General features: G+C 42.6%; 1 protein-coding gene and 1 long non-coding RNA gene across 32 annotated transcripts in view; one reads left to right on the top strand and one right to left on the bottom strand.

Annotated features, from left to right (window-relative positions):
• The window catches only part of LOC108176627 (uncharacterized), a 70,878-nt gene that overhangs the window by 24,346 nt on the left and 22,169 nt on the right, over positions 1–24,363 (top strand). The gene's annotated exons all lie outside the window — the stretch shown is intronic.
• The window catches only part of TRPM3 (transient receptor potential cation channel subfamily M member 3), a 1,000,643-nt gene continuing 992,092 nt past the window's right edge, over positions 15,813–24,363 (bottom strand). For 26 of the 30 annotated variants that reach the window (XM_089336758.1, XM_089336764.1, XM_070050833.2 and 23 more), the window contains one exon: positions 15,813–24,017. In XM_089336758.1, the coding sequence (XP_089192884.1) occupies positions 22,565–24,017 (1,453 nt within the window). In that variant the 3' untranslated portion in view covers positions 15,813–22,564. The remainder of the gene's footprint in view (positions 24,018–24,363) is intronic. The other 4 variants (XM_070050921.2, XM_051858653.3, XM_008256332.5 and 1 more) reach the window with 2 other exon arrangements.

The following is a 24,363-nucleotide window of genomic DNA, read 5'->3' as shown; positions in this document are numbered from 1 at the left end:
CAAACTGGCATCTGACATCACGAGCAGTGAATTAATTCACTGTGCCACAATGCCAGCCCTGATAATATATTTAAAAATATTATATCTTATACAAAAATCAATGCGCAGTGGATCAAGGATCTAAATCTCTGACCGGATACCATCAAATTACTAGGGGAAAACATTGGGAATACTCTGCAAACATTGGCATAGGCAAAGACTTCTTAGATAAGACCCCAGAAGCGCAGGCAATAAAAGAAAAAATAGAAAAAATGGGATTACATCAAGCTAAGGAGCTTTTGCACAGCAAAGAAAAAAAATTCAAAGTAAAGAGGCAACCAACAGAATGGGAGAAAATAATTGCAAACTATGCATGTGATGAAGGATTAATATCCAGGATATATAAAGAAAAAATATAAAAAAATATATAAAAATATACAAGTCCTCAACAACAACAAAACAGTCAGTCCAGTTAAGAAATGGGCAAAGGACATGAGCAGGCATTTTTCAAAGGAAGAAATTCAAATGGCCAACGGACACATGAAAAAAATGCTCAGGATCACTAGCCATTAGGGAAAGTAAATAAAAACCACAGTGAGGTTTCATGTCACCCCAGTTAGAATGGCTATCATCCAAAGACCAAAACATAATAAATGCTGACAAAGACGTAGAGAAAAAGGTACCGTAATCTACTGTTAATGGGAAGGTAAACTAGTACAACCATTATGGAAGACAGTATGGCGATTCCTCAACAATCTGAAAATAGATCTACCATGTCTCGCAGCCACACCACTCCTGGGAATTTATCCAAAGGAAATGAAGTCAGCCTATGAAAAGGTTATTTGTACCCCCATGTTGATTGCAGTCCCACTCATAATAGCTATGAAATCAACCCAAATGTGCATCAACTGATGACTGGACAAAGAAAACGTATATATACACAATGGAATACTACTCAGCCACAAAGAAGAATGAAATCCTATCTTTTGCAACAAAACAGTTGCAACTGGAGACCATTATGCTTAGTGAAATCAGCCAGTCCCCCAAAAGACAAATATCATACTTTTTCTCTGATAGGTGGTAATATAGAATACAAAAAAAGGATAAGAATGAAACTGACATCTTTTTTTTTTTTTTTTTTTTTTTTTTGACAGGCAGAGTGGACAGTGAGAGAGAGAGACACAGAGAAAGGTCTACTTTTGCCGTTGGTTCACCCTCCAATGGCCGCCGCGGCCGGCGCGCTGCGGCCGGTGCACTGCGCTGATCCGATGGCAGGAGCCAGGAGCCAGGTGCTTTTCCTGGTCTCCCATGGGGTGCAGGGCCCAAGGACTTGGGCCATCCTCCACTGCACTCCCTGGCCACAGCAGAGGGCTGGCCTGGAAGAGGGGCAACCAGGACAGAATCCGGCGCCCCGACCGGGACTAGAACCCGGTGTGCCGGCGCCGCTAGGCGGAGGATTAGCCTAGTGAGCTGCGGCGCCGGCCCGAAACTGACATCTTATGATTTGATTATTGTTTTTACTCTTGTCTATACTCCTGTAGAACAGTGGTGTTTCTACTTTTTACTTGTTGAATATTTTGGTTAGTGGTGCATTAAGCCTGTGATTATAAAGTAAATTGAAATTATGTTATCAGTATTAAGTTTTAAGATTTATTTATTTATTTGGAAAGCTGAGTTAGAGGAAGAGAGAGAGAGAGAGAGCGAGCAGACAGACACCTTGCACCTGCTGATACCCTCCCCAAATGGCTGCGGTGGCCAGAGCTGCACCAGGCCAGAGCCAGGAGCCAGGAGCTTCATCTAGGTCTCCACATGCATGGCAGGAACCCACGCCCTAGGCCTACTTTCCACTATTTTCCTGGTATGTTAGCAGGGAGCTGAATTGGAAGTAATTTTTCAGTTTTATATATTTATGTTCTCACAGGTTGAAAATTGCAATTGCCACTGATACAGTATAACCACTAAGTTGCTTTATTCTCCACCCCCCCTTTTTTTTACACAAATGTACACAATAGTCTCAGAAAACAATATCAAAACCATAGCCAATGATGTAATTACCAGATATGGCTTTTGGATTTTTGTGGTTTGATATTTAAAATGATATGTAATAGTTTAATCACTATGTGGTTATGCTACCAACTGGATGCTGTAGTTAGGTTTATTTGTCTTCGTTTGCTTCTGACTTTCAGGTTTGCTTTTGTATTAAATTAACTTTGGTATAATTACGGAAAATAGTAAACATTTCCAAAATTAAATCTATAAAGTGTGATATATTGAAAGAAGTCTTGTACTTTTCCTGTTCTCTCTGCCTATTTCTTCCATCTGTAAGTAACTTTGAAAAAATTATGGTTTACCATTCCACTTAAAAACTAAAAGCAGGGCCTATCATTTGGTGCACTGGTTGAGAAGCCACTTGGGATGCCTGCAACCCATATAGCAGTGCCTGCATTTGTGTTCTGGCTCTGCTTTCAACTCAGGCTTCCTATCAGAGTGTACCTTGGGAGGGATCAGGTAACAACCTAGGTAGCTGGGACCATGCCTCCCACATGGGGGTCCTGAATTGAATTCCAAGCTCCTAGCTTTGGCTTGGCCCAGTCTTGACTGTTGAAGGCATAAGGAGGGAATCAGCAGATGGGAGATCCCTCCATCTATCTATCTCTGTCTCTCTGCCTTTCAAATAAATAGAAAACTAAATTAATTTAAAAGTTTGAAATGAAAAAAATCAAATATACATCTATTTACTTAAACCCATTTTTCTTAGATAAGTGATAGAACATCATACGCAGCTTTTTCCCTCTTCATTTTTTGTACTTACAATGTATATTTATTAAAAGTTATTTTTTAAAAAAGATTTATTTATTTGAAAGAGTGACAGAAAGAAGGAGAGGGAGACAGAGATCTTCACTCTACTGGTTCCTTCCCCAAATGGCCTTGGCTGGGCAAAGAGCTCAGAACTCCATCTGGGTTTCATACGTATGTGGCAGGGGTCCAAATACTTGGACCACCTACTGCTGCATTCCCAGGTGCATTAGCAGGCAGCTGGATTGGAAGCAGAGCAGCTGGGACTTGAACTCATGCTCTGATTTAGGATGCTGGTGGGTGTTGCAGATGGTGGCATAACCCACTGCATCACAATGCCTTCCCCTATCTTTTTATTTTTGATTGGCAACCAATTTCAAGGACCACTGTCTAGTAGTATATATCATTTCTAAAAGTGCATATTTCTTACTGTGTTCATACACTACCCAGATCTCAACAATCTTTAGAGTTACACAGAGAAAAAGAAGACCCTTTTAGAAGGGCCTGTGATACACTGTTGGTGGGGATGTCAATTGTTATAAATATTTTGAAAGGCAATTTACCAAAATCTAGAAAAGATGAAAGGATGTGTTTGCTAAAACCTAGAAATTTTCTTGCTAAGGAAACTGATAATTTGAAGGCATGTAATATAATTTATAGTAGAATTAAAAAAAAAACCCTAAATGTTCATCAAAAGAACAATAGATAATTAGCAGTAGATAATTAAATTGTTGTACATTTAAGTGATGGAATACCACACAGCAATAAAAATGAGTGATCAATATATAGCAACATAGATTTCAAAAATCTAAGATTAAATTGTAGCATTTGTGAAGAACTGAAACCTTAAAAACATTAATTGTGCATTATTTATGGCTACATAAGTAGGTGGCAGTGGTATTAAATTATGAACAGGTTGGATACCCAACTAAGGCCTCCTGTGAGCTCACTGCAGTGGTGGGAACAGAGTTGTACTTTGTAAATGAGGTATTTTTATAGAGTTCTTTGCCTCGTTTCTCTGCTTACTGTTCTGCCTCACCTCTTGGCTTTCCTCTAGAATTAACACCCATTGTGACTCAGTTTTGCCAGTGGGTCCCAGTGAATAAGTATTGACCACACGGGGCAGCCATGCATCCTGGGGGACCCGAGTGGAGGCAGCACTGGAAGTTGGAGTAAGAGTAAAGCCCTAGAGCTGTAACCATTTGATTCTTACAGCCATTCAGAAAGAAGAATATTTTTGTGTGTAAACATGTTAGATCTCTCAAGAGCATAGAGAATCAGCTCTTAAAGTTGTAAAACCCATGTTTCCTTCCTGTGTGTCCTATGGCAGTGTAAAATGCAAACTTGTATCACAAAAGAAGGCAAAACCAAAACTTGAGGTTTGGACAACATAGGGCAGAAGCCATCGTGTTTTTTTTTTTTAAAGATTTATTTTTTATTTATTTGAAAGACAGAGTTACAGAGAGAGGTAGAGACAGAGAGAGAGTTCTTCCATCTGCTTGTTCACTCCCCAGATGGCCGCAACGGCTGGAGCTGCGCCAGTATGAAGCCAGGAGCCCAGAGCTTCTTCCTGGTCTCCCATGTGGGTGCAGGGGCCCAAGGACTTGGGCCATCTTCTGCTATCCCAGGCCATAGCAGAGAGCTGGATCGGAAGAGGAACAGCCAGGACTAGAACTGGCGCCCATATGGGATGCCGGCGCCTCAGGCCAGGGTGTTAACCCACTGTGCCACGGTGCTGGCCCCGACATCATCTTTTATACTGAGTCTTGTATTATAGGACACAAAGAGACATTTTTGTCAAAGTTTTCTGGAAACCAGCTTTACTGAATTTTTATTGAAAATACATGTTATAGTTACCTTGTCATTACTATAATAAATACCTGGAAGAAGCTACTCGTGAACGAAGGAAGTTTATTTCAGCTTCCAGTTTTGGAGGTTCGTAGTCCAACACTGAGCAGCCCCTTCTATTTGACCGTCTGGTGAGGCTGGAGGGTGGCAAGGACAGGGTGTGTAATGATCACATGGTGAGCCAGGGGGCACCTAGCATTGGGGTCTGTCTGGCTTCTTACAAAACAGCTATGATTTGATCATGGGGGTACCACCATAGCAATCTAAACACTTCCCAAAGGTGGGGACCAAGACTTTAACACTTTTTTTAAAAAAATACTTATTTATTTGAAAGTCAGAGTTACAGAGTAGGGGGTAGGGAGAGCAAGAGAGAAAGGTAGAGAAATATAGATCTTCCATCTGCTGTTTCACTCCCAGATGGCCACAGTGGCTGGGGCTGGGCTGGGACTAAGCCAGGGGCTTCCTCTGCGTTTCCCACTGAGCGGCAGGGACCTATGTATTTGCGCCACCCTCTATATCCTCTGCTGCTTTTCCCAGGCCATTAGCAGGGAGCTGGATTAGAAAGTGGAGCAGCCAGAACATGGCTCAGTACCCCAACACATGGGTTTTTGAGGGACAGCCAAACTAATATCCAAACCATAGTGATGTGCAAGCATTCAGTATTTCAGGACTTCACATTTCAAAAAAAATCAGATTTCGGAGTTTATAAACTGCGAAGTTTTGGCGATTCAGGGCCTACTGTGAAGTCTGGGAATAGTCATCTGGAGGTGCTGCCCCCTGCAGGTGGAGTGTGTACTCTTCTGCTAACCACATTCATGCTGCCTGCCTGGCTATGGATTGATAATGCCTAGTTCAGGACAACAAATGATGTCATCTGTATTTCTCACTCCTAACAGCCTTTCCTTTCCCCAGACATTTCAGTCATGTGTTTCCAACTAGACTCGAATCTCAAGATGACTGTTCGGCCTCACCGTTCTTCCTCGGGTCTTGGTTTTATCTGGGGACCCGGGCAGTATGAGCCAATTAAAGTGATGATCAGAAGTTCTTTAAAACCTCGGTGGCAGAAATATGGCCTTGGTGCTTATTGTTCCTATGTGGCCATGAAAGATGACTACGTAGGAATAGCCGAGTGTACCAAGCAGACAAAATTAAGTTTTACAATTCTGAATGCAGACCACACTCTATTATTTATAACATCCACAGCAACAATTCCCCAAGAACTAAGTCTAATTAAGAATTCCTGTTCATTATCTAATGTAAAAATAGATTGAGATGAGTCCCAGATTCCATCCATGCTTAAGGCATGGGTTGGGGGTGGGAGAGTAAGGGCTCTCTAGGTGGTTGCTGTCTGGGTGAGGAGACAGAGTGCCCAACAGCAGGTTCAAATAGGCCATTCAGTCAAAGGGATGCATTTCTGCAGGGCAACCTCTCAAAAAGATTCCTTTCAATGCCCTGGGCAGAAGTTGGTTCAACTGGGTCTGTTAGAATCAAAAGCTCAGCTACAGTGGATTTTGCTAGACTTAGCTGACCACAAGTAGCCACAACTGCAAGTTTTCCATAAAGTGGGCACATGCATGTTGGGAACCAAGGGGAGCTGGGAAGGGATGACCCAAGGGATAGCCACCGTCTCTGGACATTGTCAGAGCTCACTTTCCAGGTCTGCTTCTTAGTCTGCCTGATGTGTCATCATTTGAGCCATTTCCCTGTATTCAAACACAATCCCTAAACCCTATCCTTTTGCACACAAGTATCTTTGTAAAAGCTTTTTTAAAAGTAAGATGTACTTGTTCTATCAGTATGAAAGGCTGTGTGGGGGGGGCGGGGAGAGAAATCTCCCATCGTTGGTTCATTCCCCAAATGCCTGCAATAGCTGGGGCTGGGCTGGGCTGAAGTCAGGAACCAGCAACTCAGTCCTGTTCTTCCATGTGGGTGACAGGGTCTCAAGTAGTTGCACAGTCACCACTGCCTCCCAGGGTGCACATTAGTAGGAAGCTGACATTGGGGACAGAGTGGGTCCTATGATATGGGTACAGGCATCCCAAGTAGTGCCTCAACTTGCAATGCCAAATGCCTGCTCTTGGGAGAAGCTTGCTTACTTGCCTTTTTTATTTTTTAAAGATTCATTTATTTATTTGAAAATCAGAGTTATACAGGGAGAGGAACAGAGAGAGAGAGAGTGGTTGAGCTGGCTTCCATCTGCTGGTTTACACCCTAGGTGGCCGCAATGGCTAGGGCTGAAGGAAGGAGCAAGGAGTTTCATCTGGGTCTCCCACATGGGTACTTGGGCCATATTCTGCTGCTTTCCCCAAGCCATTAGCAGGGAGTTGGATTGGATGTGGAGCAGCCAAGACTCAAACTGGAGCCCACACAGGAGATGCAGGGGTCGACTTTAACTACTATACCACAAAGCCAGTCCTCTGGGAGAAGATATAAAAATACTTTGACAAATATTTACTGTCTGTATCAGGCTCTTTGTCTTGCATGAATTCATGCCCAAGGTCACAAAGCTAGTAAGTGGTCATTAGGATTGGTATTCCATTGAATCCAAGTTCTTTGCTTTATAAAGCAAAGAAAGCTTTATAAAGCTATAGCTCAGGTTTTCAGTGTGTGATCCTAAGATTGTGTGTGTGTGTGTGTGTGTGTGTGTAAGTGTGTTTGTAGGGGTCAGAGACCCTTTCAGTGAATCTGTGAGTTCAGAGCTCTTCGGAATTACATCAACACAGAATTTGCCTTTTAATCTCTCATGGATTTACAGGGGAGGTTTCCAGAAGCTACATGACATGTGGTATCACATTGGACTGAATGTAGATGCAGATGTGAAAATCCAGCTGTGTTCTATTCAGCTAGACACTAAAGAGGTTTGCAAACAGACACCATAATGCTGTTCTTCTCATTAATTTTCTGTTTGGTTTAGAGCTGTTTGGGTTTTCAATGGTTTTGAAGAGAGGAAAGCATGCTGGCACCAAAATAAGTGAGAACCACTGCTACCTCCCCGTCTTCATCTGAGTGGGCACTCAATTCCTTTTCCTCTGATAAAGTGAGTAAAGAGAGGCATGGTGTTGGGGAGTGAGGTGGGGAGAAAGGCAGCCTCTGCCATGGATGAGGCAGCCTTTGAAAGGGAGAAGGTGGCACGAGCATCCCCAGAAGGGAGAGGGCTTCAGGGGATCCAGAGGCATTAGAAACAAGTCTTTCTCCTTGCTTGAACTGGTAGCTGGATATTATGTTGTGGAGGCAGGAACCGAGACATGATTTAGAAGACTTGCTTTGCAAAATTGCTCTGAAGTGGTGTGACCTGGGGAAATTGCTCACCCTTGCTGGACTTGATTTAGCTTGGCTGTGAAATAAAAGTATTAGACTCAAGATTTTCAGCCCGATAGTGTGAAACAGAATAGAGAATAAAACATAGCAGTGGTTAAAGATAAAATAATAGATGAGTCAGCAAAGTTTGTAAATATTTGTTCAGTAAAAAACTAAGCACATGTGGCACTGTTTCCTATCAATGTGCCACTCTGCACACTTGAATTTTGATGTGCTTTCTTGGCTGGAACCACTGCTAGCACGGAATGGCTTGGCTTAGACCAGAATCATCCATTGTGGGTCATGAAAGAGGGCAAGAGCCATTGGAAGTAGATGACTTGGTCAAACTTTTCTCCAGTCTCAAATCTCTTGTCTGCTATGCAACCTGTTCCTATCTTGCTGATGCATACCTCAAAGAACAGAGGGGAGGCCGACTCAGAAAGGGACCAAGAGTTATCAGATCTTCAGCCACATAAACCCAAGAGTATTTCTCAACTGCCACCTGCTCCCTGTGTGTCTTTGAGCAAGAGATATAATTTATTTGTAAAAAGGGGGATAATAATACTTCAAAGGGCTGTTGTCACTGTTGAATGAGAAAACAGACATCAAACTGGCTGGCTCCCAGCCAGTATTCAGTATGTATTGGTTGCTTTCTCTTTTTTCTAAGTGGGCAAATAGGGAATTGGAGAAACAGATGTGAAAGGTTTGTCTTCTGGGGGTGCCTCTTGATGCTATGGAGGACTGCCCCAGAGGGTTGAGGCTGAGCACTTGGATGGCCAATAGGAGGAAAAGCTGTTTTGTAGTTCTGTAGCCAGAAGTTAAGTTGGTCTGGGGCTACCATTTTTGTACCTGTTCATTCCTGGTGACCACATGGACTATCTCCTCACTCACATCTGCTCCCCTGGGTCCCACTGCCTGGGAGCCATGATGGATGAACTCCAGCCAGTTAAGACTTTGCTCCCTATTTATCATCTTCTGCCTTGCCTCGGGGAGCTGTTTGCTTTCCAACATATGAGTTGGAGGAGATGGATTACACGTTGTCAAAAAGGTAAATAATGGGATGTGATGGTCATTCCTTTGTGATACAGGTGAGAGAAACATTTAAGCATTTCAACAGCTTAATAGCGACCCCAAGGAAAGGACTTTTGTGATCACTGATTCGCCCTCCCTGTCTTATTGTCTTGACTTTTTCACGAAAGTGCTTTATTCAGATTTTTAAAGCTATTTTCTTGGCAATAAAGTATTTGAAGAAAATGATGTGCTGAGATGAACCTGTGTATGTGAACCAGAGAACTGAACAGGGAAGAGAAGAGAGGGCATTTTCTGCTCCATGTAGCACTGGTGGGTGGGGGAATGGGCTGCTTTGCAGAACACAGCAGTACTTTCAGGGATCTGGATCAAAGTGGATCATCTCAAGGAGGGACTAGAAGGATTGTGACTCTGCAGGGACGGTGACACTATATGGCTGTAAGCAACGGTAGTGGCAGACTGATGAGACCTCATTCTCACCTCATTCACTTGAACGTGAAAGTAGGGTTGGTGCTTTGGGTTGAGTTATTCCAGAAGGTAAGAAGGTACATTTTGCAATCTCCAATGTAATAATTAATTCAGTCAAGGTCTGTGTCAGTGGATACTAGAGCCATTAGGTGCAAAGTTCTCCAGCAAACAGTAGATCCATGTGACTTAAGCATCGCCTCACAGATTACTAATGAATTGTGAAGGTAAAACATATCCTTACATTGGAGAGATCTGTAGGTCTGTACCTTAACCACATGGTCAAACTCAGTGCCACTGCCAAGGGAAGGAAGCACCTGGCATTGTATACCTCCTGCTGTGATACAAAGGTATGCAAGGTACTTGTGAAGTGTTCCTGTCAAATATATTTGACTCTGATAAAGTCTTTAAACCAAAATGCAGAATAGCATGAACAGGATAAGAGAAAATAACATGAATCCAGAATGTGGGACATTAAACCAGTTGGACTGTAAAAAGTCAATGTCATGAGTTGGTACTGTGGCTCAGTGGGCTAAGCTACCTCTTGTGAAAGCAGACATCAGAGGGCAGATTCAAGTCCCAGCTGCTCTGCTTCTGGTACAGCTTCCTCACAATGGGCCTGGGAATGCAGTGCATGATGGTCCAAAGTGCTTGGGCCCCTATTGGGCCCCTACCACCCATGTTGGAGACCAGAATGGACTTCTTGGCTGCTGGCTTCAACCTGGCCTACACCTGATTGTTACATCTATTTGGGGAGTGACCCAGGGGAATGACTCACTCGCTCTTGCTCTCTCTCACCCCCCTCTCTGTTATTCTGTCTTTCAAACAAATAATTTTTTTTTTTCAAAAAAAGTCAATGTTGTGAAAGTTAAGTGTGTGCTTATGGCTACTCTGGATTGAAAGGCTCAGGAAGTATGTGACCAAATGAGATGATTGAAAAATAAATAAATAGTCACAAGAATACATCTGGTAACAATCATGGAATTTGAGTGTGGACAGATACTAGATGGCATTAAGGATTATTTTAAATTTATTTATCTGTGATAATGGTATTGTGTTATGGAAGAGAATATTCTTAGGAGATTTTAAAGTATAAAGAAGTGGAATATTTCATTACATAACTTTGTTTCATGTACTTTTAGAAAAAAATATACATATACAGAGTGAGGTGGCAAATACAGCAAAGTATAAATAATTGTTGATGGTAGATGGTTTATACAGATGTTTATTTTCCTGTTCTTTCACTGTTTTGCAGGTGTTTCAAACTTTCCTTGTTAAGAGTTAGAGGAAAAGAAAAGTGAGCAAGACTCAAGGGGAGAGAGTTGAGGTCCAGCTAACAAGATGTGAGATTCAAAGGATTCCCTGGAAAAACTAAGCGATGTGACGTTAGTTGTGTGTTTGTGGAGCAGTAAGTCATGCTTCGAAAAATTGCAGATGAATGTTTTTCACCTAGAAATTCCAGGTTGACAGAGAATAATGTGCCAGTTCCCTAAAGTCATGATGAGGAAGGCCACCATCTAAAATACAGGTGGCTTTCTTGTGGGCAGACAGTCCTCCATGGTGTGGAAGCAGGGATTCTGATCCCAAGACACAGGAGCTGACAAGACTCCTAATGTTCATTTTCAGGAGGGGTAACTGTAGGAGGCTATGGGAGCTTTGGCTTGTGGGAGACTTGGAAGTGAACTGACTGCTCACCTTGTCTTCATCAGAAGTGGCTTGACTGACTTTAATTGAGGATTGCATCGTGTGGACTTCGGTGCATTTGTTTGGCAGCTGTGGGGAGGATGGGTGTGTGAGTACTGATTCCAATAGCATCCAGCTGTTTGCTGGATTTCTTCTACAGACAGATGTTCCAAACTGTGTGTGCATTCTGCTTTGACATCTTTCCTGGGGTTTCAGGACTTTACTGTTAGAAGGACAGCTGGTTCTTAACCCACAGTTGATGGATTCTTCAATATGAGTTTTCAGGGAACCCATAAACCACTGTTACTCATTTTACAAATTTCAGGGCTTTTTTTTCCCCCTGTCTCTCTCTAGGAAGGGTTCTGAGCTAGCAGTAGATCCAAATAAGTGATTAGGACTCAAGAATTTGAGGAGCCATTGATCTGGTCCAACCCGTGAGCCCCACTGAGCAGAGAAACTTTTGTTATTGAGCTTTTTGGAATTCTGTGTACTTTATAGACTGACCTGGTTTTCTACCACTGCAGACTGAGCTGATGGCCCAGTAAAATTGGTTGAATGAAATCGGGCCACTAGGGAGTTTTTGCTGTCAGTATAGAAACTCCAAATAGCAGAGATGGGTCTAGTTGAAATCTCTAAGAAGGGAAACAAATTTAGGAGCAACCCCTGTAGTCTGTGGAAGCCAGTGGCAAGGGGGAACCAGATGGGTTCTTTGGACTGGGTTATATTTGAGCTCTGAGGGAAACATGTCATTTAGAAATATGTGTCAACCAGGTCCATTCCCTCCACCCACTAATCTCCCCACCTAGCCCCTTCACCCTCTCTACAAAAACAAACAAACAAACAAGCAAACAAACAAACAAACAAAAAACCTTGGGCTCCTTGCATTGACACAAAGGAGAGAGCTCCTTTTTGCTTCTGAAACAGGGAACATACTTTATTTGATGAAACATTGCTGTGCTCCCTAAATATGTCTGATAAATGGAAAAGATTCTTTAAACGTTGAAGGGGACGGGTGGGAGTGGGGGCTGCAGAATTATAACTGAGATTATTGCCATTTAAGTAGTTTTTGAAGGGCTTCAAGCTTCTACGAGCTGAATGGAAGTTTTGCTGGGTCTGGGAGCCACCTCCATTTCCGTTTTGTGAACGTCGTCGTGTGGGCTGCTACTCTCTACCTCCACATTTTCTTCTGTCATCTTCTCTTGTCAGCTCCCTGTCAGCAGTCAGTGACTCAGTGGCTGACAGTGAGGCACCCTATTAGTAGCATCTTCCCGTGACCAAATTAGCTTGCATAAGTTTTAAATATCTCTTAGGGGACATCTGTTGGATTGTGTGTGTGTGTGTGTGTGTGTGTGTGTGTATGTATGTATGTAAATATCTGTTGCTACTAGATTGGAAACCACACTGGGGGAAAATACTTTGGTGAGTAAAGCATTCATGGCCATTTCCCCTAAACCTATTCAGGCCAGATCCAATCTTATATAAAAGGTCTCAGGTATCTAATTTTTTCACCTTCTATCTGCTTTCTACTGTATGGGCAAAAGCCCATCATTCATTTGTTTATTCAGTGTATCACTCATTTGCTTTGTCATTCATTTATGTGTTCATTCATCCATTCACTAAATGTTTATTGGCTTGTAATTGCAATATACTGTTGCACTCTCACCAGAATATTTGAGATTCACATTTGAGATTCAAGTTCTCAGAGTCATTTTCAACTTTTCTCTTTCCATTGGCTTATGTCTACAGTCACCCCATTATGTCTGCCTAACGGATTATTCTTACTATATTTAACCCATTTTGTGGCTCGTTACCTCATTGGCAAGACCTGTCTATTTCCCATTTTGGCTTCCTCATCATTTCCCCTTTCAGATCATCTTTAGTCTCACCTAGATCAAATTTTCTGGACTCATCTCTTTCTGCTAATGGCATTTTGGCATGTACTCCAGCCACAATAAATCACCTGCCTATTTTCCATTTTTCTGTTGTCTCTTTATGGTACTGCGAATCTTTCCTGGTCATGCTATACTTCTTTTCTGGGAATCATTCCTCCTCCCTCTGTTGTGCCTTTCTTGATTATATCTGTCCCAGCTGAATTATCCTGGGAAACCTCCCTATATCAAGGCTTACTTTAATCAATCTGTAAAATCCATTTTACTGTCTAATGTAACACTCTCAGTTCCTGGAGATTAGTAGATGGACATCTTCAGAGGGTCATTACTTGGCCTACTACAGGGGGATTTCTTTTACGGATACTGATATGTCTTCAGAGCCTAAAGGTGAGATTATAGTCATGAACTAGGAAGAGTCTAGAATCTTTGTGCTTCCAATAACTGGTCCTATGTCTGTGTCTATATTCCTTTCTCACTTTCATGGCACACTGATATCCTCAGCATATAGGAAAATGTTTGCTAACAAGTGCCTCAGTCTACAAATTATGGTTTCACTCTTTAGACACTGTCTCTTTCTCATCTCTGCTTCAGATTCCCAAGGGAAAAACTATTTTTGGTACACTTGGGTCAATGCCACCTACACCAGGGATATAACTGAAGGGTAGAGCTCTTCCACATTGTACAAATTCCAGCAAAGCAGCATTTCAAGGGGAGTGCAGTTGAATGTACACTAAAAAAAATTTCTATGAAGGATGACAGGTTGTTCACCAGGATATTGAGTCAGAGGGTGACATTTCAGATAGAATGTACTAGGACTTAGTCAAGTGTTCTTCCAGTAGTGGGTATTCAAGAAATACTTCTTGAATTGAGCTAAATTGTAAAATTTCTTCAAAATGTCTTTTCATCTACAGGGTTTTATCACCTTTTATTTGGGATCCTGCAATCTGTCTCGTTGCAAACGGCCTTGCCACATCTTTACATGTGACTTTTTTTTTTTTTTTGGTCTAGAATCCTCCAGTCACTTTCTTATCAGAGAATAAAGTCCCAACTTCATCCTAGTCTTAATATATAAAGTGATGAATTCCCTTTCCCCATCTGGGACAGGAGAATCATAATGGTAATCTCATATAGATATGCTGAGGAGATTGAGTAGAAGAGATTATTATACTTTCTGACAAACTTTTAGGGTGGGCCCTCTGCCCTGGTCATGTTGGTTTCCTACTGCTTCCCAAGCATTTGTCTCAGTTATTCTGAGGGCTATGCTTTTGTTTTGCCCAGGATACCAGTCTTGGAGATGTGTGACTCTCTTTGCTGTCTTTAGTTTTGCCTGTTCTAGATCTGGCCAGTCTACAAACATTCATTCTTTCCTCTTCATTCTGAATGCATTTCTAGTATGATCTACACAGTCTTATAGCAGATTATTCAATCCAATTTCCTACTCAAATGTGGGAAACCATCCATGTGTTGGCTTCCTGGTGGCCATTTTTGCTTCTACTTGAATAATTCTAGTGTTGATGAGTTATGATTGGGCTGCTCATCCCCATTCTCTCAGCAGCTCTAATTAAATAACTAAAACATGCAATTATCTTTTTGTATAGCTTTTTAAATAAAATTTTCAGTTCTTCTAGAGGAATAAAGTAGCTGCTCAAAGGGCATCGATCATTTTTATGCCTAAAATTACAAATCTGTGACATTAGTAGTCAAGCCATTGCTACCATTTTTACATTCTTTCATTCCAAATTTACCACTCCTTAGAAGAGATGACTTGCTATTAAAAGCCTTAGTGTGAAGATTATTGTGATGATTCCCACAACAGGTTTTTCAAGAGAAAGAAAGCAAAGGAAACCCTCTCGGTTGTTGACGTCTATTGACACTTGACCCAACTTTACTTGGGTCATTTTAGGTTACTCTCTTACAGCATTTGGATTTTTGGAAAAAAAAAAACCCAATTTTTTTTGGGGGGGGGCACAGATTTTACTCCCTTTTGGAGAATCTCTATAGTCATTTCTGTCTTCATATATAAATAGACCTAAATCTATATGCCTGGTTGGCTTCACCTGTTATGCCACAGCACTGGCCCGTATTTCTTTGAGTAAAGTATTAACTGTTTTGTAATATTGGTTCCAGTGCTATTTGAAAGTGAAATATTTGTCAGAGCAGGGGTGCTTGCTCATTCTTCTTAGGAGGTGCTATGACCAGGGTTGATGGGGGTGATATTTGGCTCCTTACCTCCATCCCTCAGCTCTCCTAATGCCAATCCCATGAGAAATCTAATAATATACTTTAAAACAGATAGAAAAAGCATACCTGCTATACACCATTAGTATGAAGACAAGTTTCTCATGTCTCTGTTACCCAATCAAGTTGCTACCCTAAGCCTTCTCTACAGAAATTCTAGAGCTGCCACTGCCTTTCGTATCTTTTTATACAAGGGTTCAAGACACTATTGTATGGGGTCCTTCCAGGTAATGTAGAGACAGTAGGGAGAAATGGAAACGTATGTCCCTTCTAAAGGGGCACCCAGGATGCTGAGATTCAGCTGGTTATTTTCATGTGGGAATACAGGAGCTTTAGATTTTTCTAGAGAATGCAGAGATCTGGAATTGGATGTGAAATCTATCATTTTTATGTGTTTAAAACTTTTAAAAATTGGCCCATATCATGCTTTTTCTGTTGGTTAGGTATGACCCATAGGCCACCTGTTTGCAACCTCTGTTCTAGTAACGTATGGAGCCCTAAGCAATTAACTCTTCATACTCCCAAATTTCTTAGCATGAAGAAGGTAGAGTTCAGATAACAGAAAATAAATGCACAAGGAAGTCCAAGCCATGTTTTAAACTACTGAGTTTTTTTTTTTTATTGCAAAACATTTGTTACAGAAATTTCAGAAAGTTTTTCCCGTGGTATCTGCCAACGTCTGCTTCGAATTATATATCTAAACAAACGTGCTCAAAGTGCATTGTGAATCCAATAATAGACTTTTAAAAATGAACAATTCCTCTAAGGATTTATATATATTTATAGTGTCGATAGATATGCCAACCGCTGTCTATCCATACACAAAGAAGGAAAAGATGTATATATATTTAGCAAACCCAATTTGAAAATCATTATATTTATAGAATTTGTTTAAAAATGTTATCTGAATAATTTCCCCCATTATAAACTATGGTTAGAAGATTTACAAACAAGCATCTAAGTCCTATCTTATGAAATGATTATGAGTACAGTTTACTGCATGGACTGTGTGACACAGTGGTAGCAGCAATATGAACTCAGGTCAGATGCTGTAGTGACAGGAAGCAGGACAGTCTTCGTACAATGCTCTGATTCTCTTCTTCTGAATCTCCCTTACAAAGGTGCTGCGTCTGGGTCCAGAACAACATGGCTAACAAATGTGCACACGTGTATAATTCAAGAGAACAAGCATAGGCCTGAGTGGGGGGCGTTCCTCTCCCTCCCTTGCAGTTCTTAGTGTATTTCGTGTGGATGCTCTCTATCCCAAATCAAGAATCTGATCCTACTTGGCTGCGAATCAGAGTCCTGAACGTTTGCCTTTGGGACTGAATGTTGCTGGCAGATTCATTTGTTTGGCTAACATAGTCTTTGAAGCCTGAATTTGAATGTCTTTGTGGTGGGATGTGTTCTCTCGCATGCCCTGTAAACCCCACTTCTGTTGGCTTGCACCAGGCCGGTTTCCACCTTGGGCTCTGGATCTGGCCCCTGGATTCTGTTTGCAACAACTGAATGTAGACACAGAGAGCTGGTGATGAAGATGGAGAGATTCAGATAGGCAAAGAATTGGATGAGGTGCATGCAAACACCAGCCAAGTTAGGAGAGGGTCAGTTAGTGGGAAGATTAGGCCTGGGACCAAGTCTGTAGGCTTGGCTTTCTTCAACTAGCTGCTGTTTCTGCTCACTGTGCCAGGGTCCACAAGGTACTGAGATAATGGAAGCAAGGATGTGTTGGCCTGGCAAAAAAAGCAGCTAGAATTTGATTGATAGGAAGAAAGTAGAAAGGGGTTATGAAGGTTGCACTTGTAGGCTTGAAGCAGAATTCCCCACTGTGTCCCATAGTTCTCAGCAGCTTGCCTTCAGAGGAAGGCCTGGCTCATGGTTGGCATCAATGCTCTTCAGGAAACCTATGCACTCACAGCCATGCACGTATCTTTTTCCCTTCCTGGTACACAATCAGTGTGCAAATACACAATAGTCTATAGGTTTAGGGTGGCCAGTGGACTAGGAAAGTCAGGGAAAGGAACATTCACCTCACTGTTAATGCCATCTGGATTCCCTAGTCATCGCAATCCTCTCTTTGACGATGTGTAGAAATGGCCACATCTTGACTTCTTTAGCAGTACTAAGTACAAGGAAATCATCAAAGAAATGTAACTCAAGGACTTTCTGAAATGAATTTCAAAAAGAAAAGAAAAAACACCTGGTTTTTATGAAATCAGAATCAACCCCTTCTTTGGTTGGCTCCAATCTGTGAGACAGGCAGTTGACTTGTATGGAAAAGCAACAAGTTTAGGTCAATGCAGGCTGAGAGTGTCTCTACTCATTTTAGGAGCGGTCATTGACATGTCTGCACAAACTGCTACCTCCCTTTCTCCAGAAGTTGAATGGCTTGTAAAAACGAAACTACAACTAAACTCCTTAGAGTCACCCAGTCTCAATAACATCCCCAAACACCTGTCTTGCACCAGGGAGCCAAGCTCATCCAGGTACATGTTGTACCTCAGAATCACTCATCGACAGTGATCTGTGTACTTGTGCACCGTCATGAATGGCCTTTCCACTCTCATCTCTGGATTAGTAATTTGCATCCAGAACCCCTAAAGAATCAGCAAAATGTCTTTCATATATCACAGATGCATTGACACCTAGACATTGGTAGACCCAAGTAGTATTGGCTTGCCATCTCTGTGTCCCATAGCTATATAACCTGTGGTTAATATTTTATTTCATATTATTTGTTCAGAGCCTAAAAAGAAGATTAAAAAATCCCTTTGTTACTTGTTTGTTTTTACTGTTTAAAAACTGAATATAAGAAGCCCAACCAATTGAGTAAGTTCCTAAATGGTTTAAATGCTACAGCAGGCTATAGTAACATGTTAAGTGCATTAGAAAAGTCAAAAGAAATGCATAAAGCAGTGCATGCATCTTGCTGACACAAAATTAAGACCGGGTTTGGAGAGGGATTACTTCATTTAAGTCACATGGTTATTATTATAGAATAGTGAGTTATAATGCAATATCTGGGCCAATTACAGAACCACCTACACACTAGCATCATTTTATCTAGAAACAACAGTGTTACTGAATGAACATATTTATAAAATACTGTACACTGCTTCCACATTGGGTCAGCAGATGTAAACAAACAGCTAATTGAACTGGAGTTTGAAATATTAAGTTCATTTGTTATTTAGTCTTCTGCGTAACATGCCAGTTCGTCTCTCGCAAAGTCACAACTTGCCTACCACGGCTTGCAGGACGTGGTGGAGGATGTACATCAGCACATACACATACTGTACAGTGGTCTACAGGGATGTGAGGAACACAAAGCAGAGCAGGAACAAAATATGCTCATTTCACGAGGATGCTAAATAACATGGAAATGGGAACATAATTAATCCTTGCAACATGTGTTTCTTTATTGAATGTTACAGAGTTATAAATGATTATAAAGCTGTCCTGTAACGTTCATTAATACAACCACATGCTACAGCTACGCTGGGTCCAACACAGGTTACATATATGTTTACATGTGTTTTATAATACAGCATTGCCCAACACGTAGAGTGGGGTAGCCTATAGAGAGAGCATGATGGATGACTGGATAATATTTACTTGAAGAAGTGAAACAGTCCAAACATTCAGGAAGGTTAGACTGCAGAGGCTCAGAAAGTAGCAAAAATGTACTATCCAGTTATCTACCATAATATCATCCATAGCAACTCTATCTCAGAAGACATTTGAAACATTCGGAAGAAACATATCTGTGTCTTCATGATACATTTCCCCCATTTAATTGTTTATATATATATATATTTCAAAGGGCAACTTTCAAAGTGCTAAGTAATAGCCTATATGGAAATGTAGACTTAAAAATCCAGTTCTGTAAAGTGCTGCATTCTGACTGCTAACACACCTCGTGGCTTGCAGAAGAAATACATAGGCTAGCCACAGTGATTACGCCCAAGCTTTCCAGCTTCTCATTCAATTCCATCGGGGAGGGGGGGGTTCTAGCTATAAATATAAAGTATGTGGGTTAATCAGGAAACCTGCATGATCATTTTCATAAGACATTCTGAATATTTTTCTCTAAAGGAACAAGCAACTTAGAACAATTCATAACACAGAACAGTATATAAAAATTGGCACCTTTGAAGCAGATGATTAAACTGAAGCTATATTACTTCCTTGAGCTCTCTGTGACTTGATTTACGGTCATCAATAATTTGCTGCTCACGAGCTGCTTAATTCACAGAGACAAGTAACTAACATCCCCTCCATCAGGGACACGGTGGAATAAATGGGCTAAGCACAAGCTGACCGTACAAGGCCACGACATCAATGCTACGTCGGTGTGCAGAGAACCCAGACGTGGAGAGAGATGGAATTGGAAAATAACACATATGTATGTGCACGGGAAGGGAAAGGCTCATGAAAGTTACATAGTTTGTGTCTCAAGTCATTGAAATTTGGCTTACATATTTCACACACTTCACAAAAGATGTTAGCACTTTTAAGTTTCATGCGCAATGGAAGAAGCAGGTAGCAACGAGGCCGGGACTGTGACACATTCAGTTTTCTAGGTTCTGTTCTTTTCTACCCAGAACTCCTGACGATAGAAACACTTGTGCTCAAAATTTCTTTTCCCCACTTGCAAGCTGGTCCAGAATGAGGCCCTGGAGGTACTTGCCATCCTGTCCTGTGCTCAGGGAAAAACTGTTCACCTCCTGCTTAGGTTCATCTCTGACTCCCTCAGAGAGCCTTGTACTTTGTGAGTGTGCTCACTACGGAAAAATCATCACACTGTTAAGACATAGGGACGTGGGAGTCGTGAAGTCCGATCTAAGGAACAGAAGCAGCAGCACAACCTTGCTTCCGACTCTGGTGCTAGACTTGGCCTTCCTGAGAATCACAGAGAAATGGTCTTAAAATATAAAGTGCCTCTTACAGCTGTATTGATTAGGAACAGACATGGTTTCTTCTCCTCATTATCAATCAGCATGGGACCAGGGCTCATGAGATGTACCCACTTAAAGTTATACTGCAACTTGGCATGCATGTACAGTTTTGTTCTGGGCCTAGAGTTTCCATCAGGTTCTTGTACGGATTCACCTATCAAGGAAATGTAAGGACACCTGATTGATTCTCAGACCGAATGCAGGTTGGCTTGGAGGGAAACAGCCAATGTGGGGCCTAGTGAGTTTTCCTAGAGCAATAATAGATGAAGGAGTCTGGGTGTTTGTTGCTGAGTCACCTGAACACCAAGGAGTAAAAAAGTGCTTTAGTCCTTTGCATATGTGACCCTGTCACTCTTTCTGTACCTGAAAAGCTTTATCAGAGGGTTTTTTTTTTTTAATATTTAAAGGCAAGGGGTTTTGTCCATGCATTTATTTGATTTTACAAATAACTTGGTGTTTACAACTGCAACTAAAGAAGAAAACAATCAAGTAGTATCTTGGGCTAGGAACATGCAGGCATTTTCCTTTTTAAAAGGCAACAATCCAAACGGGAATCTGAAGATTTGGGGGTCAAGATTCGTTTAGCCCGCTTCAAACCGCGACTTTGCTCTCGAAGCCTCTGCCTGTGGTCTAGAATCTGCAGTTCCAATGGGGTTCTACCTGCGAGTCTGGGCAGACCGTACCCTGTAACAGCTTTGTGCAGGAGAACTCAGAATGAGTGAGATGTCATGACAGCGAGTGCTTTTGGGCGAAAAGAGGTAGAGGGCAGGTGGTAATTCTAGTCTGGTGCAATGAAAATTAAGGTCGTAGAGATTTTACAAAATCACACTTTCATAGAATGGGCTCTTTCAATAGAACTTCTTGGGTATTAAAATATCTTGTTTATACCTCAAGGTGATAGGAAAGTCTAGGCCTCACGAATATGTCTGTTTATATACTATATATAAGCACGTGTCTCTGTGTCAATGCGTATATATGTATATAAGCAGCATACACTATACAACTCTTCATATGGTTTCTTTGCTTTCTATTTTGGTCTACTGCCTCTTGTCTCATAGCTCTGTATGTAAGAAAAATAGTCATGGTATGCCTGCAACTGATGGCTTTGGGTTGATATCAAACTCCCAGTCAATTCTAAAGTTATTTATGGTTTTGAAACTTCCCTAAAAAGTACTTTGGAACGTTTCCATAGAAAAGATACCAGCCCTTGAAAAACTCCAATTCATTTTATGCTGAGCTCAGATTAGATGGCAAAACCCTAGGTAGGAAAATATCCACACATGGTCATGGACTCATACACAAAACGGTCACGTGATGGCGAGTGGAGTGAAAAACTGGCAGTTACATCTTGCAGGCATTCCGAGGACAGGGTGGAGTCATGCAAATGATGAAGGCCACACAGCAGCATCACACATGATATGAGTGGAGAGAGAATAACAAGGTCCCTTAGGGCAATTTTAGGTTAGTTCAGCCATTGTTTTTTCTTTTTTTAAGTTCAGTATTACATATTCAATGAGTGGATTCGCTGATGACAGGTGAGATACAAAATAAATTAAAAAATATAAAATTATTTGATTACATTCATCCTGAGCTTGCTCGATTCTACCTGAATGCCCACTGGATAGAATAAATCACATGACTTTTGTTAACATGAACTCTTCTTTGATTTTGATTGCAATACAAAAAGGCATTTCTGTTCCCTTATTTTCTTCAAAAGAGATAAACAGTTGTGGCACCAGAAGTGAATATAGAAGAGACAGGTGAACTATGACTGTTACCTTGTTTTTCTTTATAATGACCAATTACAGAGGTGTTGGCATGAGAAGGATGTGGGACGTTAGGTAGAACTGCTTGCTGCCGCCTTATACTGAATAAAAAGGATGCTCTTCATCAGTCACCAGTGATGGAGCCAATGCGAAAAGAAAACAGAATTGAAGTTTAGAATATCTCATCTTGTCTGCTGGCTATTTTATCTTATTTTGCATTCTAGCCCTGCATCCTAAAACTCTTGGTAATGGGCAGAAATCAAAAGATGCCTCCTGGCACGGAGAATGCGCGAAGCCCCTTAGTTGCCCAGATCTTGTGGTGCTCTGCAGTGACTGGTGATACACATCCATCTCCAACCCTTCTTCGCCCCTTCTTCCCCTCCCTGCCCAGCAAGTGTGAACATGCTTCAACCCCCTGTGTTTGGCCCTGGCTCAGATCAGCTTTCTTGATCTGTGGCCCAGAAGTGACCTTGGAGTTAACACTTCCCAAAGCATTGCTTGTTTTGCTCAGCTAAGAATAAAGTGGGTGTGGATCAAGGAAAGGGGGAAGGCTGGAGTTTGGGGGGAATTTGGAGGGCTGGGCTTCTAGGCCTCCTGCCACGCATGGTGAGAAGGCTTAGTTGTGCTTGCTCTCAAAACTGTGGAAAGCCGAGGTTCGGGACAGTCTCCTCATGGACAGGCTGTCCCCTCGGCCCTCTGGCTTGGACGACTTGCTTCTCTGGAAGGGGTTTCTCAGGCTTGCCGCTTGCCGCTGCCTGTCCAGCTTGTCACTGATGGAGAAGCTCTTCCTGGTGTGTGCATATGGTGCGCTTGGCTCCTCAGCCGAGTAGCTGTTGGCACGCTCGATTTTGGGAACCGTGATATTGTTGGACAGGGCTCGGTCTGCGTTCTCACCCTCCTGGGAGGATATTGCCACGGCAGCTCTCCGGCCCCTGGCCTCATTCTCTTCGCTGTCAGAGCTGGGATGACTCAGTTCTGCTTCTCGCTCGGGATGGCAGCAAGATAAGTCCTCTGCTTTGTCTCCAAGGCCCCCTGGGAAGGGAATTCTGTCGGCAGTGGCTTGCAGGGCACTGACACACCTTGTGTCGATGCAGTCCGTAATACTGGTGTATTCTGCTGTTTTCACAGGCACCCCAAAGTTGGCATAATAGCTCCTTGAAGGAGAAAACATAAAGCTGTGTGATTTCACAATGGGAGCCTCTTCCAGAAGAAAGGGCGCGGTGGCTAGGTAGCGGCTACTTTTGGAACGCTCGATGGTGTGGTACGTTGGAGGGTCTGAGTCCCAGGGGTTTTGGCATTCTGGGAGGTGGGTGTAATCGGAGGAAAATGATCTAGTGTCCATGGAAGTGATATCCTCGAAATCAATGCTCCGGCTCGGAGGTCTGTCTGTGGGTGCAAGAGTCGCATAGGCACTACTTGAAGGGGCTGTGGAAGGTGCTAGAGTTGCAAAGCTGGGCTCGCCCAACCCGAGGATGTTCATGGAATTGTCCAGAGGGTCGCCATCCCCGTGGAGCTCATCCATGGCAGAGACGTAGATGTCGATGCACGATGATGGCCTTCTGGAGTCAGGAACAATGGCCAAGGTGTTGGTAGGGGCTGCGGGAGCTTTGCATTCTTTAGCTACAGAGTGGGAGCTAGTGGCCCGGTGTAGGCTCAGGGACCTTTCTTTAAAGATACTTTCCAACTTTTCTATCCCACCTTTGTCTTTCACATTGACTGAATAGAAAGAATGGCTTCGCATACGGGGCATTAAGGTGGGAGAAGTTGGGGACATGGTCTCCTCACCTGCAGGGTCGATGCTCTCTTGGAGCTTGAAGGTGTTCCCCTCCTGGCTGTTGAAGCTGCTCTGGCGGACAATGTAGGCCGCGTCTGTGCAGTCCGAGGAGGTCCTGGAGCGGATCTTGTTGGACTCGGCCCGCTCCACACCTGTCAGGCGCTCCAGGGCCGTGGCCATGCGCCCAATGAGGTCCTCGAGCTGTGCCAGCCGGATGTCCACGGTCTGCAGCGAAGCCTTCATGGAGTGCTCCCTCTCGTTTACTTCCTCTAGCCGCATGGACATGTTCTCCACCCTGGGTGAGGAAGAGAGAGCGAGGGTCACTTGAGTTGGCTTCCTCCACTAGGAGTTGAGCGAGCGAGGACAGAGAGGACCAAGGCTGTGCCCAACTCTCCTCCCAGAGGGAAACTGGGGGTTCCAGGTGGTAAGAGGAGCCAGGAAAGCGAGAGTAGCATTGGTGCTGTCACCGTCAAGCACAGAATCCGCATCTTTGTGAGCTGGAAGAGGCCTTAGAGACAATGGGGTTCAGTGGCTGTAGCAGCCAGCCCCCTTTCCTTCAGAGAAATGAAATGTATGGTCCTGATACACACACACCAGACTGGAGCCGCTCTTGCTGAAGTAGCATGGGGCCCAAGTCCCAC

Source organism: Oryctolagus cuniculus, chromosome 1, assembly GCF_051225735.1.
Source record: "Oryctolagus cuniculus isolate XC-2025 breed Fujian yellow rabbit chromosome 1, ASM5122573v1, whole genome shotgun sequence".
Lineage (NCBI taxonomy): Eukaryota > Metazoa > Chordata > Mammalia > Lagomorpha > Leporidae > Oryctolagus > Oryctolagus cuniculus.
The sequence above is the reverse complement of the archived record's forward strand: the minus strand, read 5'-3'. Positions and strand labels throughout refer to the sequence as shown.